Raw genomic sequence first — 15,540 nt, forward strand, 5'->3', positions numbered from 1 at the left:
GCGCCGAAAATTTTCATATGCAGGTGGGCCCTCCTCCCTGTCCCTTCCCTCCCTACCTCCCATCTCACCCTGTCTTCCCCTCTCACTCTCCACTCCCATCTTCCTCTCACCCTGTGTGCCGACTATCTCCATATGCAGGTGGGCCAATCCGGTGACAATTGACAGCGCCAACCGGTACATGCCCCGCACGTCGACCGTGGTACGCTGCAGATAGTCAAACAGGCTCCCGTGGCGGTGGTAGTCCATGATGAGCCACAGCTGCGTCCAGGTGCCGTTATCTGACGGTACAGGGGTGGTCACAGGTTACAGACAGGAGGTTATAGACTGCCGTGGCGGTGGTAGTCCATGATGAGCCACAGCTGCGTCCAGGTGCCGTTATCTGACGGTAGAGGGGTGGTCACAGGTTACAGACAGGAGGTTATAGACTGCCGTGGCGGTGGTAGTCCATGATGAGTCACAGCTGCGTCCAGGTGCCGTTATCTGACGGTAGAGGGGTGGCTACAGGTTACAGACGGAAGGTTATAGACTCCCGTGACGGTGGTAGTCCATGATGAGCCACAGCTGCGTCCAGGTGCCGTTATCTGACGGTAGAGGGGTGGCTACAGGTTACAGACGGAAGGTTATAGACTCCCGTGACGGTGGTAGTCCATGATGAGCCACAGCTGCGTCCAGGTGCCGTTATCTGACGGTAGAGGGGTGGTTACAGGTTACAGAATGGGGGTTATAGACTCCCGTGACGGTGGTAGTCCATGATGAGCCACAGCTGCGTCCAGGTGCCGTTATCTGACGGTAGAGGGGTGGTTACAGGTTACAGACAGGAGGTTATAGACTGCCGTGGCGGTGGTAGTCCATGATGAGCCACAGCTGCGTCCAGGTGCCGTTATCTGACGGTAGAAGGGTGGAGGTTAGAAGTCAGCGGTCAGAAGCCGGCGGTCAGAGCGGTTAGAATTTAAAGCCCAGGGTGCCGGGTACTTACAGGACTTCTCGCTACTCGTTCATCGTCACTTCCGACATTCACACATTAACTTAGTGAATGTTTGTCGATGCATCTTTGGAGTTTGGAAACTTCTAGCGCATGTCCCAGCTGTCATGCTATGTACTGGGCTAATTAGTTTCAACTTTCAAGGTCTTGAATGCCACGAGTATGATGAATGATGAGTATGTAATATCTCTGCATTTATTATGAGCCCTATGTCAACACAAATGCCTGTCCATAATGGGTCCGTTCAGGGGTTCAATGGCCAATAAGGCGAATAGCAATCCAGCGAGGACAAACGCACAACAGTTGAGCCGGTTCGAGACAGGACACAAGTCAGACAAGGCATGCCCTTCCACAGCTACCGCAAACAAGGGTGTCTGTGACTGAGCAATATTGAAAGTGTTATCGTCTGAAATTATACAAACTATCTTGTAAAAAACATCCCACATTTATCTAGATAGGTTATCACAGTTGTGGCATGGTTTGTCTGACATCCATGGTTTGTGGATGTCAGACTGCCAAAGCAGTTGAAACTTGAAAATACAAATTACTCTCATCTCCGCCCACAGTGCACCATTACAGCGTGAAATATCTGCCAGCACGTACGCCAGAAACACTGGCGCCCTATAAATCTTTATTACATTTCTCTGTAAGATACAAGAAATATCTTCCGGCTGTCGGCATCACACAAGTTTCTCAAACTCCGAGCAAGCCAATATCACTTAGTGGTGACATTACTGAAAGGTCGAGATAGAAGAGCGGTGTCTAGTTCCATGATTCAGAAACTAGCTTGGCTTCTTTTCGTATCAATGCGTGTTCATTGTTTACCTCAATGATTTTTCGGAACTGTGACTCTGATCCAGAGAAGAGAGCAAGGTTACTGCGGGATAAATCTATTGGCCATATTCGAGCAGAAACAGAGGCCACAGGTAGGTGCGACGGATGAGAAAAGAACAGACCAACCTCGTAAGCAGGGCAAACGCAATCAGCAGGCTGGCACAGAACCAACAGTAAGTGAGAATTGAGAAACCAATGCACGGAGCATGTTGATGGCTCGCGATTTGTTCGGCAGCTGTTTAGGACCCGATTGTTGGCAGCTGTTTATGACCCGAGCCGACGCCGGGGCTGCGGCAATAATGAGCGTGCTTTTTGACTGACTGTGGCTGACTGGACGCACGTGGCTGCTCCGTGCATTGGTTTCTCAATTCTCACTTACTGTTGGTTCTGTGCCAGCCTGCTGATTGCGTTTGCCCTGCTTACGAGGTTGGTCTGTTCTTTTCTCATCCGTCGCACCTACCTGTGGCCTCTGTTTCTGCTCGAATATGGCCAATAGATTTATCCCGCAGTAACCTTGCTCTCTTCTCTGGATCAGAGTCACAGTGCAACACGACAAAATCAACATGGTGGCAGCTTTCTGAATCTGAATTAGGTCTGTGTTGCACGATTTTCCTACTTGTTGCAATTTCTTTCACATCTTGCTTGCTGACATTTTTTTTTTATTCGTGATGGCATCTGATTTTCGTGCCCCGAAACCACTTGATATCCATGCTAAGGGTAATTTGGGGGAGGTATTTCGTCGCTGGGAGCAATCCTACCAGATTTACGTGAAAGCATCTGGTCTTGGTTCGAAGCCCAAAGCTCAGCGACTGGCTATTCTTCTTAACCTTGCTGGGGAGGATGCTATTGAGGTGTACAATCATTTTAAGTATTTGCCAGATGAGGATGCTGATGATCCCGAGGTTGTCTTGAGAAAATTTTCAGAGTTTTGCAGTCCAAAGAGCAACGTGGTGTATGAGCGTCATCGTTTCTGGTCTGTCGACATGACCCAGTATGACGGCATTGACTTTTTTGTGTCCGAACTGCGAACCCGTGCCAAAACATGCCATTTTGGTGATGGGGAGGATGATATGATCAGGGATAAGATTGTTTTCTCTCTACAGGACACAAGGGTGAAGGAAAGGTTGCTTCGAGAGGACAGTCTCACTCTGTCCAGGTGTCTTGACATCATCCGTGCTGCGGAGGAGTGTCGGGCGCAGGCCCGCTCCATGGGTATGAGCTCTAGCCCAAACGCTGTTCATGGTGTTCAGCGTCACTCTACTGCCAGTCAGCCAGCTAGGAACACTGACCAGCCGAGTAAGACCCGTGCTCCATCTCACAGACCCACTGTTGCGAGTTCTCAAACTCGACATACTACTACTGTCCCTACTAGAACTTGTTTGTTCTGTGGCCGCCAGCATGAGCTGAGGAAAGAGAAATGCCCTGCTTATGGCAAGTACTGTGTTGTCTGTGGTGAACAGAACCATTTTGCATGTAGCTCAAAATGTCCTAGGCGTTCTAGAGCAGGAGCACGAGTAAGATCTGTGAACACTTTTGCTGTTGATACTGTTCAACATGAGCACGACCCTGACCCTGCTCCCTCTGACACTGACGATTGTGATGCTGGATGGGTTGGTGCTGTGAGCAAAGAGGGTGAAGGAGATGTCAGTGCACTCATGAATGTGGGGAATCACAGTGTTCGTTTTCAACTGGACTCTGGTGCCACTGTGAACCTTCTCCCACAGAGGTATGTTGATGCTTGCCAGCCTACCTCAAGGACTCTTAAGATGTGGGACGGCTCCACATACTCTCCTCTAGGTGAGACAAGGGTTTCAGTGCTGAACCCAAAGACTGGGTCTAGGCACGATGTTCATTTCTTTGTGTGCCAGGATGACTTTCGACCTCTTCTTGGAGTAGATGCTGTTCAGGAGCTAGGATTGATTCTGGTACAGAGGGACAATTTTGTGTCTTCTGTCAGCTCTGTAGAGATGCAGTTTCCCACTGTGTTTGATGGATCGCTGGGAAAGCTGCCAGGCTCTGTGAAACTCCACGTGCGAGACGCTGTCCCAACTGTCTTACCAGCCAGGAAACTACCCCTAGCTATGCAGGAAAAAGTCAAAGCTGAACTTGACCGTCTGTGTGCGTTGGGTGTCTTGCGTCCCGTGACTGAGCCCACTGACTGGACTAGCCAGATGGCGATTGCTACCAAAAGTGATGGGTCTCTGCGCATCTGTATTGATCCACAGTCTCTGAACAAGGTGCTGTGTCGTGAGAGATACCAGCTACCCACACTAGAGGATGTTTTACCCAAGTTTACAGGAGCTAAAGTGTTTTCAAAGCTTGATGTGTCCAATGCTTTTTGGCATCTGGAGTTGACAGAGGAGTCGAGTCTGTTGACTACCATGACCACTCCTTTCGGGCGGTTCTGCTGGACACGCCTTCCTTTCGGTCTGTGTGTGTCGAGTGAAATCTTTCAGCGCCACTTACATGATGCACTGGAAGGTCTCGCTGGTGTAGTGTGTGTTGCAGATGATATTGTCGTGACTGGCAACACCAAGGCTGATCATGATGCGAACTTACATGCCCTCCTGAAGCGGTGTGCAGAGAAGGGTATCAGCCTGAATCACAAAAAGTGTTCTTTCTACTGTCCTCAGATCTCGTTTCTGGGTCACATCATCACTGCTGATGGGGTCTCCGCTGACCCTGCGAAGGTGGCGGCGATACTCGACATGCCAGAGCCCCAGAACGTCCACGATGTCCGCCGGTTTTGCGGCATGGTACAGTACCTGGCAAAGTACCTACCCTCTCTGTCTGAAGTCGCCAAGCCTCTTCGCGATCTGACACGTAAGGACGCCCCCTGGGTGTGGGGAGCGGCACAGGCGCGTGCGTTCAAACAGATCAAACACATGGTTTCGAGCACTCCAGTTCTTACCCATTTTCGCGCTGACCTTCCTCTCGTGTTGCAAACGGACGCTTCTCAGAACGCTCTGGGAGCTGCTCTGTTACAGAATGGAAAGCCTATTGCCTATGCATCTAGGTCACTGACTGAGTGTGAAAAGCGTTATGCACAGATAGAGAAAGAGTGTTTATCTGTACTATTCGGTCTACAACGCTTCGACCAGTATACGTACGGGCGAGACGTGACAGTAGAAAATGACCACAAACCCCTACAAACCATTCTTGGGAAACCACTGAGCTGCGCCCCGAAACGGCTGCAGGCGATGATGATGGTTTTGCACCGCTACTCCATTCATGTCGTTTACAAACCTGGTTCTGCTATGATACTTGCAGACACTCTCTCGAGGGCGCCCGCTCCGTCCTCTCAGTTGCCTCGCTCGTCTGATCCCGCGTTTGCTCGCTCGTCTGACAATGCGTTTTCCCAAAGTCGTCAGTTTGCTGACAACTCGTCCGCTGACGCAACGTTTTCTAAAAGTCGTCAGTTTGCTGACAACTCGTCCGCTGACGCAACGTTTTCTTGCGCATTTGCTCAGTCGATTGACAGCAGTTCTCGCTATTTCGAGTGTGTGAACGCCCTGAAACACATGCCGATCTCAGACATGCGCCTTCAGGAGATTCGTGATGCCATTTCTGCTGACCCCACTCTTTGTGATTTGTTACATGTGATTAGGCAGGGATGGCCTGACAAACACGATTTGCCCACACATCTATTCCCCTTCTACGATGTGCGTGATACACTTTCTGTTGCCGACGGCGTTATTTTGAAGGGGGAGAGGATATTGATACCCCAGAGTATGCGCAGTATGCTACTGAGACGCTTACATGCGTCCCACCTCGGTGCAGACAGTATGCTCCGACGGGCCAGAGAGGTCGTTTTCTGGCCGGGATTGACGAGAGATGTGAGACAGATGGCTTTGTCATGTGATGTGTGTGCCGCATTCCAACCACGACAACAGAAGGAGCCACTCGTGGAACACGAACGAGGGAACAGTCCATGGGTGAAGGTGGGAGTTGACTTATTCGAGTGTGACAACAGGACTTACTTGGTGACTGTCGACTATTACAGCGGATGGTTTGAGTTTGATTATTTGTCGTCCTCTGTCTCCCTGTCAGTGATTAACAAGCTAAAGGCTCATTTTGCGAGGTACGGCATTCCACAGATGATTATGTCTGACAATGGTCGTCAGTTTGTGTCGTCCGAATTTGAGACTTTCTGTAGGGAATGGGGCATTGAGCACCGCACATCCTCACCATACCACAGCAGGTCGAACGGGATGGCCGAATCTGCTGTGAAGGCCGCCAAGCGATTGGTTATGAAAACCAACCGTGACAGCAGCGATGTGTACGGCGCTTTGCTTGAGCTCCGTAATACGCCTCGCCAGGGTTCGGGGATGAGCCCGGCTCAAATGATGTTCGGCAGGCGTACTCGTTCGAATGTGCCATGTGCTGACCTCTGTATGCCCCCAGCATCATCGCTGTCTCGATGGCCTGATCGGAGGTCTCGACAGGTCGTCCGGCACCACGACCGGCGAGCACGGGAGCTGCCTGTGCTCCATCAGGGCCAGCGGGTCCGGATGGCTCCGTCACCAGCCACCGGGCCGACCTGGACGGAGGCCGTCGTCACGGCCACTCACGGCCGCTCCTACACAGTCGACAGGGACGGAGCCAAGCTAAGAAGAAACCGGGTCGACCTCCGCCCTGCCGCGGACTCCCGCGACCCGCGCGTGTGCCTGCCCGCGACGGACCGCGCGTGTGACTCTGGACCGTTGCGGAACGGACCTGGTGGTGACGCGATGCAGGCGTCACCTACGCCGGCGCCGCCGGAGCCGCCTGTCGGTGAGGCGCGCAGTGAAATGACTCTACCGCGGCGATCGCGGAGAATCGCAGAGCGGAACGCTAATGTCGACAAGGAAGGGTGTTGATGGCTCGCGATTTGTTCGGCAGCTGTTTAGGACCCGATTGTTGGCAGCTGTTTATGACCCGAGCCGACGCCGGGGCTGCGGCAATAATGAGCGTGCTTTTTGACTGACTGTGGCTGACTGGACGCACGTGGCTGCTCCGTGCATTGGTTTCTCAATTCTCACTTACTGTTGGTTCTGTGCCAGCCTGCTGATTGCGTTTGCCCTGCTTACGAGGTTGGTCTGTTCTTTTCTCATCCGTCGCACCTACCTGTGGCCTCTGTTTCTGCTCGAATATGGCCAATAGATTTATCCCGCAGTAACCTTGCTCTCTTCTCTGGATCAGAGTCACAGTGCAACACGACAAAATCAACAGTCCAGTAAAAAGGCACCAGCAAGGAGAATTCTAGGCAGAGGTAAAAAAGTCAAAAGAGTCAATAGCTTCACCTCAGTCACCTACTAATGGTATAAGAAATACAGTATGATTGGATAAGATGTTTGTATCATGTCTCGTGCTGTGTCACTCACTTTATAAATGAAGTGACAATGCCAAGCGACCGTCTGCATACTTAATTGACACGTTTGGCTAAACCCATTGGTTAGTTATTATGAAACAAGGCTGGAACTCGATTGATTTCAAGCTTCTGCTCCCCGCTTAGGATTTTGTTCACGCTCAAATACGAGTATCCTTTTAGTATGAGCTCATGAAGTACAAAACATAAAATATACAGAACACGGGGCAGGTGGTTCCCTTGAAATAATTTCGGCATGTTAACACTGGCTCTATGGCATTGCATGGTAAAATGGCTTTAATATCCTAAAATCAATCATTAGAGCACTACCGATAAATTTCCGACAGTGACGCCAGTGACAGGCCCAAGTGTGAGATTATCTTGGAAGACCGCAGACAAAATTGAAAGCCCATTACTTCCACGTTATTGGCAAGTAAACAAAGCATCATGCTCATAGAACGATGGTTTAACGCCCAGAAACTGGGCGTCGTGTAAGTCACTCACATGCATGTACCGCAGCTTCGGACACTGCACACTGCACAGTGCAATACTGTGCAATACAGGATGTAAGCCAGGCACACCAATATCACGAGCTAACATTTGATGTAAAATGTTTCAAACAGCGGTTTTTATTGAGTAATTGATCTAACAGTTGGGATTACCAGTCTCGCCTTATTTTGACAAGCTATTCCACATGAAAGAGGCAACTACGGTTGCTGTTTCAGTCCCTCGCCCGTCTATAGTCAGCGGCTGCCAATATTTGGGACCAGAAATAGCCCACAGCCATCGGGCGCTAACGAGCAAATGAGACACGGAACGTAAAAACCGTGATGCGGCTCTCTGAAATCGTGTAATTCAGCACCAGCATACTGGGGATTCCTCGTAGTCACAGTTTACCAGCGAACGGACCACGACACCCCAAAATATCTGTAGCCGTTCCAGCGGTTATTTTCACATTTGTTCAATCTGCGACAGCAGAGGGATCAACAGTACAGGGTGACAGGCGACCAGTCCCTCGGGAGCGCGGGGTCGGGCACAGAAAGGTCACGAGGTCAGCGGGGTCAACTGTTGAACGTAGTAGTGTGTTGGCATAGTCACAGGACAGTCACAGGCACGGGAGAGAAGGGAGAAGGGTAGCGACAACAAAGGACAGTCCCAGTCGGCCAGCAGGAATGTGATAGGTCTGTCATGATCGCTTATGAGCACTTAGCATCCATGATAATCTTAATTGTCCTTGTCGCTTTTAAATAAATTATTATCCAATATTCGATAACCTTGGTGAAGCATGCTAATAGTCATACAGCTGAAAAACAGGCTCACTTTCACGATAGCATCTTGCCAAACTCAAGACACTATTACTATATACGCGTGCATGAAGTTAGGTGGAATTCAGTACAAGTTCGCTGAGCCTATCCAGACAAATACTGTCGAAAAGTCGCCACATCTTCCCGATCTAAGCACCATAAATCTCACCGCGCATGCGTCCCGACAGCACCTATGAGTCATCACGTAGCCCGTCAACGCCCCACACCCGTCGGAGGCAACAAGTGTTCGGGGCGAATGTCGGCTACGCAGTATCCATCACATCTCTGTCAGCAGGAGCAGGAATGTCAACAGGACGTCAGGATATTAGCAGGATGTTAGGAGACTGTCAGGATGCCAAGAGGATGTCAGCAGGAAGTCAGGACAATGTCACGAGGAGCAGGATATCAGTAAGATGTCAGGTTATCAGGAGGATGTCAGGCTATTTGAAGAACATCCGGAGAATGTCAGAAGGAGCGAGATGTCCGCGGTACGTCAGCCGGACAGGACATCAGACAATGTCTGCCGGGTCGAAAACCCACCAGGGACACACGCGGGTTCATTACATTCTCCCCAAGGACTCTCCAAGGACCTGTATTCGTGCTGCCATCGTTTGGGAACACCCAACAGTCGGGCAGTTACGGCTCATTCGGCCGATTGTCGCCAGCTCGTAAACGTTAACACTTAACACCCTCGGAGCAGCTTCCGATCCAAGGCCGGAATGCCAACAACGCCCCACAAACTATCTCCCTTCGTTTACTCTCGCTGCCCTGGCATGCACGATAAGCGCTCCTAAATCAAATCAGACATCCCCTGTCCAGAGCCGCCCCCCCCCCCCCCTCAGTACCCAGCTCGGAGGCCGCAAATACGTCCCCTCCGACCCACGGCGCTGTCAAATCTCGGCTCGGCGAAACATGTGCACGACTGGAGACCGGGACGCCAGACGCCCAGACGTCTCTGAGACAGGAGCTGCCGCATATCGATTTCGTCTGGATTCTAGAGCCCCCCCCCCAGCCGCAGCTGGCGGGGGGGGGGGGGTCGATAGCTTTACAAAGCGTGGTCATGATCTATGGTCATTGGTCATGACACTCGGTCATCAAGCGTAGTCATCACTGGGTACATGACAGAAATGTACACACTGAGTGTGAGAGAGAGAGAGAGAGAGAGAGAGAGAGAGAGAGAGAGAGAGAGAGAGAGAGAGAGAGAGAGAGAGAGAGAGAGAGAGGGCTGGCGTGGTTTACGCCAGGGTGTGCGATCTCATATCACCTAACTTAGTAATCTGGTGTTCATCTCTCAGTAGGTAAATCGGTCAACGAGAATGACATTTGCAGCGGTACGGTTGTAAAACTGTACCAGATTGCCAGCTGAGGATCCTCGTCACTTCCAAAAACACCTGACTGCATCACTCTAGCGCTAGTAAATCTCCATCGACCCCGAATTATTCCACTTGGCACTTACAACCGTGGACGCCTTATCACTCGGTATTTGACAGAATTGTCACTAGTTCAGATCCTCCACCGACTAGCCCATAGTTCATTACGACTACGCTTTCTAGAAACCCACACAAATACGAATAAAGCCACCGCCACGTTAACACCACCCGTGGGACGTAGCCGAGTACGCTCAGCGGCCGATCGAAGGGATCAGACAGTCTGGTGGGACGTTCAGCAGCGGACCCCGTGACCGAACCGTCTGCTGTATGTCTGTGTGTTGTGGAGCGGTGTGGTGTAGCTCAGTCGTCACCCGATGGGTCCTAACCTACACCAACCGATATACTTTGCACAGGCAGCCGCGCACTACTGAGAAAAGGTAGGTATCAATTTATAAGGTTCGAAGTCTGTGGGGTTTCTGGAGCTGGACATAAGGGAAATGGTACGTTGACATGTAAGATGTAAAACACTAATACCTAAATAGATTTATTGATGTTGGAGTTCACTCTCAGAACCCCAGATGGCTGAAAAGGGTACAAAAAAGCGGATATGGCTCTGGTTCCAGATGGTTATATAATGTACTTATCAAACAGACTCTATGGAACTTCGATTCCCCGTGCAAAGTGCAGGCCGGGACAGCGCTAAAATAGAAACTGCCTGTAGGTTTTTGTGGACTCCGTTGCCATGACAACCGACAGCGACAATATAGTGTTTCAGGTGGCGAGTTCACTAATTTAACACCAACGAGAACCCATTTGTTTAAAGGCCTTTGCGAAACATTGCCATACAAAAAGTCATCCGGTTGATACTTTACAATGAAAGTACTTAATTTCGATACGGCATTTCGCTTCCAAGCAAGACTCGTTCCAGCGCAGCATTCACGGTCTTCTTTTCCAACAATAAATCACGCGCCTATAACGTTAAGTGTTTCTCGGGGAACAGTAAAGGCCGCCGTCCACTGTGCGGAACGCGTGCGGTCCGTACGGAATTTGACACAGAACCCTATGGGCGCATCCGGTCCGTACGGAAATCGTGTGCACTCCGTCCGGACCGCATCCGAACGGCAATCAGCTGTTGATTTTCCGTCAGCTCTCCGCATGCGTTTCGGATGCGGTTGCTACGGAGACGGAAGAGTGATGTCCGACGCGTTGAACTTTTCTGCGGAAAACGCATCCGGAACGTCCGGAACAGACGTGGTTTGGGGCCGTATCGGAGGCAAACATTGTGAATTGTACGAAGAATTGGAACTCGATCATCATGAAGTAAGTAAAAATTATTTCCTTAGAATGGCAAGAGTATTCGCTGCTGGCTACTTGCAATATTTTATTTGGTAATAAGTGATAGGAAACATTTATTAGCTCTCCGCATCCGGACCGCATCCGGACCGGATGCGGCCAGCGTGCGGCGACATTCCGGACGGACTCCGGACGGAATTCCGTCGCAGTGGACGGCGGCCTTAAATCAAAAACCTCACACGACCATTTATATGAAATTGTGGTCACCCTACAACACTGGGCAAAGTCCAATACCTTCTCGTGTCACTTTAGATACCCTAACCAAGCCAGTGTCAGCTGCTTGGGTCATCACTGATTGGTCAGCAGGAACCGGCGGTGAACGCTAGACGGCCGGGCGGGTGGGGCGGGGCAGGTAAGCGGGATGATAACGTACCTTTGTTGTCTGCCGCGATGAAGCCCAGGATGTTCTCATGTCGCAGCATCACCGTCTGGTAGATCTCCACCTCTCGGAACCAGGAGCGCTCGTCCCGAGTCGAGAAAATCTGCCGGGGTAGGAGAATGGGACGATCAGGCTCGGGACAGAAGAGAGATGACGTCTATTTAGTCCAGGGATTGGTCAATGGAAAATATCCAACGCTCCCGTCACATCTTTGAGTCTGGAACGGGAAGTGTTCGTCAGATTATACATTTCACACTGCTTACTGAAATGGTAAAGAATGCTGAACAAGACAAGAGACGAATGGACAGGCTGTGGCCAAGGGATTCATGTAAATTGACACATTGGAGAGCAATGTAAACGAAACTGGATAGAACATAACCATTCCGGGACTCGCACGACATAATTACGAGCATTGTATATATTTTAGTTTTTTCACAAGAGTTCTGAGATTAGGCAGGTTTGCTTGTCATCGCATCAGGTATGTCATCAAACACCAATTCACTCAGTGCCGAAGGATTTACAGATTGTATTAGCGCTCACGACTAGTGATACACATCTCAAAGCGCACCGCCACTAGACTGGAGCTGAACTGGGACCCGGAAGGACTCATGGATTATCTGCCGTCTGGACACATGTTTTTTTTTTCAATTTTTGAGTGAAACTGAGGTGAAGAACGCTTATGTAGCGCTCAGTGACAAGTGAATCGGCTATGTTAGCGGGACTGGGAGAGTTCCTTCCCAAGAAGTCTGACCATGTTCGGCAATAATGACGGGAAAGTAAAATTGTATTATATTACATAATACATCAAATACCGTGAATGCATATAAACCATGCGAAAAAGGATTCAAGCATTATGCCATTTCTCGTCTAAGCCCAAAGCCAGCTAGCTCTCCAGTATCTCAATGTTTTCTGGTCGCTTGGTGAGCACTGAGCAGTGAGCACCCGCCACCCCGGGGTCGAGTGATCCCATCCCTCATGGGCCCCACAGACTGCGGTCAGGCATTCCATCCACATCCGGTGAGAGGGCCAGCTTCCGGGCAGAGTACGACGACGGAGGGGGGGGGGGGAGCCGGCATCGCGCGCGAGCCGTTATGACGCGTAACAGTGACGTCATAACCGTGGGGGACCGCGGGGGACCGAGGGGGGCGGAGCGACTCGGCACGGATGAAGGCGTCTGACAGACATCGCGCATACATACGACGTGTCGGGGTGCGGCGAGACTTAAGTTGTAACAGACGTTGGTCTGAGCGGTGATTAGCATGATGTGATCGGTGTCTGGAGCATCATATTACCGGTTTTTCACTCCACTTTTCTTGAGGCCTTAAGATGTGGTGATTTGTTTGGTAATGCTTGAGCCAGTTCAGACATAAAAAACATCCTAAGACTCGCACGAAACTGTCACGCCACGCATGCCGCAACAGCAACCCAACATTACCCTAAAAAGTTGGTCTCACAGGCTACATCAACTCAGCAAAATGAAGTCTTTTGCGTGTCATACGTAGACCACCTCTCCCGTGAACATCCCACACTTCCCTCCCCTACATTTCCCCTCGATAACCCTCCCTCCCACCTGGTCACCCACCTTAACAGCCACGTCCTCTCCGTGCCAGCGGCCGCGCCAGACGTCCCCATAGCGTCCCTTGCCGACGCTCTGGTCCAGAGTGACCTGACGCGCCACTGAGCGCTGTACGAGCAGCGGCAGGCCGGACCCGGAGCCGGAGGTGCTGGTCTCCAGCAGCTGCTTTAGGTCGCCGCCGCCGCCGGGGAAACTCAGCTCCGGGGGCTCCAGCAGGTGCTCGTCGATCTCGTCGAACGGCTTGGCCTTGAACTGGCGCCTCTTCGAACCACGGCACTGCCGGAACGGGGAGGAGAGAGGTCAGGTCAGCGGTCAGCGACGGGGTAGGGTGAGGAGACTTATTATGTTCAACATACGAGTAGGCATGCGTGGCAACATAGTTCAAGATATTATATGTATTTACATTTAAAGGGACCCTCCCACCTTCCAAAAAGTTTATGAATTGGCATGAAAGTGATGTCGCTCGGTTCAGAAAGAGCGGAAACGAATATCTACCAAATTTCATCGAAAAATATTCACTGGTTTTCAAGATATTAGACTTTTACTTTTGTTTACTTTTTGGGATCTCCGCTGTTCCTAGCGACTTTATTTAAAAGTGCGGCATTTGTTGCGCGCAACGCCGCTGTTCCTAGCGACTTTATTTAAAAGTGCGGCATTTGTTGCGCGCAACGCCGCATATACCACCGCGTGCTACAAAACGTTTTAGTCAAACATTTAAAGATCGTTAGATATCTGCGATGACGTCACACATTCAGAGGGGTATTCCTATGCATTAGCCCCTCTGAATCAAAATGCTGCAATTTTGAAATTCAATATTTCCGATTTAAGGCATTTCTCGATGTTGTGAGTGCCGAAACCGGTAATTGTGAGCCAGGGAGCGATCCACATACAAAGTGCGTGGCGATTACTGCTCAATGTCTGACAATGTATAATGTCTGACAGTGTCCTGAAAATAACGCTGCCCATCAACGCTGGCGACGGTACCAGAAAAGAACATCAAGACCAATTCAGCTCCCAAATTAGAACGAGTTAGAACCAGGATATGAGCACCAACAGACGACCAGCACAATATCTAACAAATTAGCCGAAGTTTGCTGAGGGATGGAGCCTCAGCTCCCAGCCGGTGCATCAGCAGCCATTTGGGCGGAAGTAACACTGTCGAGCTCTTGATTGGAACCGTGCGCATTTCAGCGTGATCTCTACTGTTCATTTAGCATTCCTGACGATCACATTGAGATGAACATTTCCAATTACCACAATCCACATCACACATATGATACTATCACAAAATCCATTACGTCAGCTAATTAGCCACGACGGAACTAGAAAGCTCCATCTCCTCCAAAACATCACGGTTTGTCCGGGCCAAATCGCCCCCTCCGCACACACCTCCGTACCAGTTCATGGGTATGACGTCAGGGGCCGTATGACGTTTCCCTGGGGCGCTATTTCTGGCCGGGCCCGGCCGGACGCTCTGCCGGGTCAGAGTTTCCTCGGCTCGACGGCCGCTGGGACAGCACGAGACAGCGCGGGGCGCCCCTTCGACGACAGGTGTGTTGCATAGAAAAGGGACTGGCGAGCGACGACTCCAGTCCAAGCATACAACTCAAAGAGTCAACGCTGTTCGAAGCTTATCCTCCACCCATCCTTGAGGAATCACCAGCGTTTCGAGAGATTGATGCAGCTCCAGACTTCTTAACTCTAAACTAAACTCCGTCGGATGACTTCACGTCCACCGTCGGACACCAATCCCATCAATGATCGTCCTGTTCGCAGATCAGCGCCCCTGACGCCGCCGTCGAGGTCGACATGCGTCGGCCGGTGCGGTTAGCCGGTTCCGGCGACACAGCTGCGTCCGCTGGCGGTCGGCCAGACGGCAGCGGCCGGGCGTGCGTCTTTAACCGTCACCGCCGCAGGCCCAGACGGAGCAGTGCCGCTGGCCGAGCTCAGAGCACGCGACGGGGACGGGGTGCATATCGCACACCGCATACCGCCCGCCGCGCCGCCGCGGTCCCCGACTGAGAAATGACGCGTGTGAGGGGAGACGCGCACGGGTTGGGACGACAGAAGCCGGCGAGAGGGCTGAGAGACGCGGGTGAGCGAGACGGGGGAATACATGGGACCGTAATGGGAGATAGGGAATCTGAGGGTTGGGACAGAATACATGTGACAGGTATTGTGCGGAAGAAGGAAGAATGGATAGAGATGATGTGAGTGAGAGAGAGAGAGAGGGGGAAGGGAGGGAGAAAGGGAGAGAGAAACAGAGTTGATGTGAGAGAAGGAGAGAAGGGAGGGAGGGACGGAGGAAGAGACCGAGAGAGATACATTTCTCTGTAAGAAAAAAAGCAAAAGAAGCAGTCTAATCGTATGGATATCGCTCTACAAATCTAATGAT

At 51.1% G+C, this 15,540-nt stretch overlaps 1 protein-coding gene across 9 annotated transcripts in view; it reads right to left on the reverse strand.

Annotated features, from left to right (window-relative positions):
* LOC122368373 (TGF-beta receptor type-1-like) overlaps positions 1 to 15,540 on the reverse strand; it is a 34,372-nt gene that overhangs the window by 4,902 nt on the left and 13,930 nt on the right. For all 9 annotated transcript variants that reach the window (XM_043342256.1, XM_043342254.1, XM_043342258.1 and 6 more), the window contains 3 exons: positions 13,152 to 13,421; positions 11,564 to 11,672; positions 111 to 278 (listed from right to left, as the gene is read on the reverse strand). In XM_043342256.1, the coding sequence (XP_043198191.1) occupies positions 111 to 278; positions 11,564 to 11,672; positions 13,152 to 13,421 (547 nt within the window). The remainder of the gene's footprint in view (positions 1 to 110; positions 279 to 11,563; positions 11,673 to 13,151; positions 13,422 to 15,540) is intronic.

The sequence above is a fragment of the Amphibalanus amphitrite genome, unplaced genomic scaffold (genome assembly GCF_019059575.1).
Source record: "Amphibalanus amphitrite isolate SeventyFive unplaced genomic scaffold, NRLGWU_Aamphi_draft 000942F_arrow, whole genome shotgun sequence".
Taxonomy (NCBI): domain Eukaryota; kingdom Metazoa; phylum Arthropoda; class Thecostraca; order Balanomorpha; family Balanidae; genus Amphibalanus; species Amphibalanus amphitrite.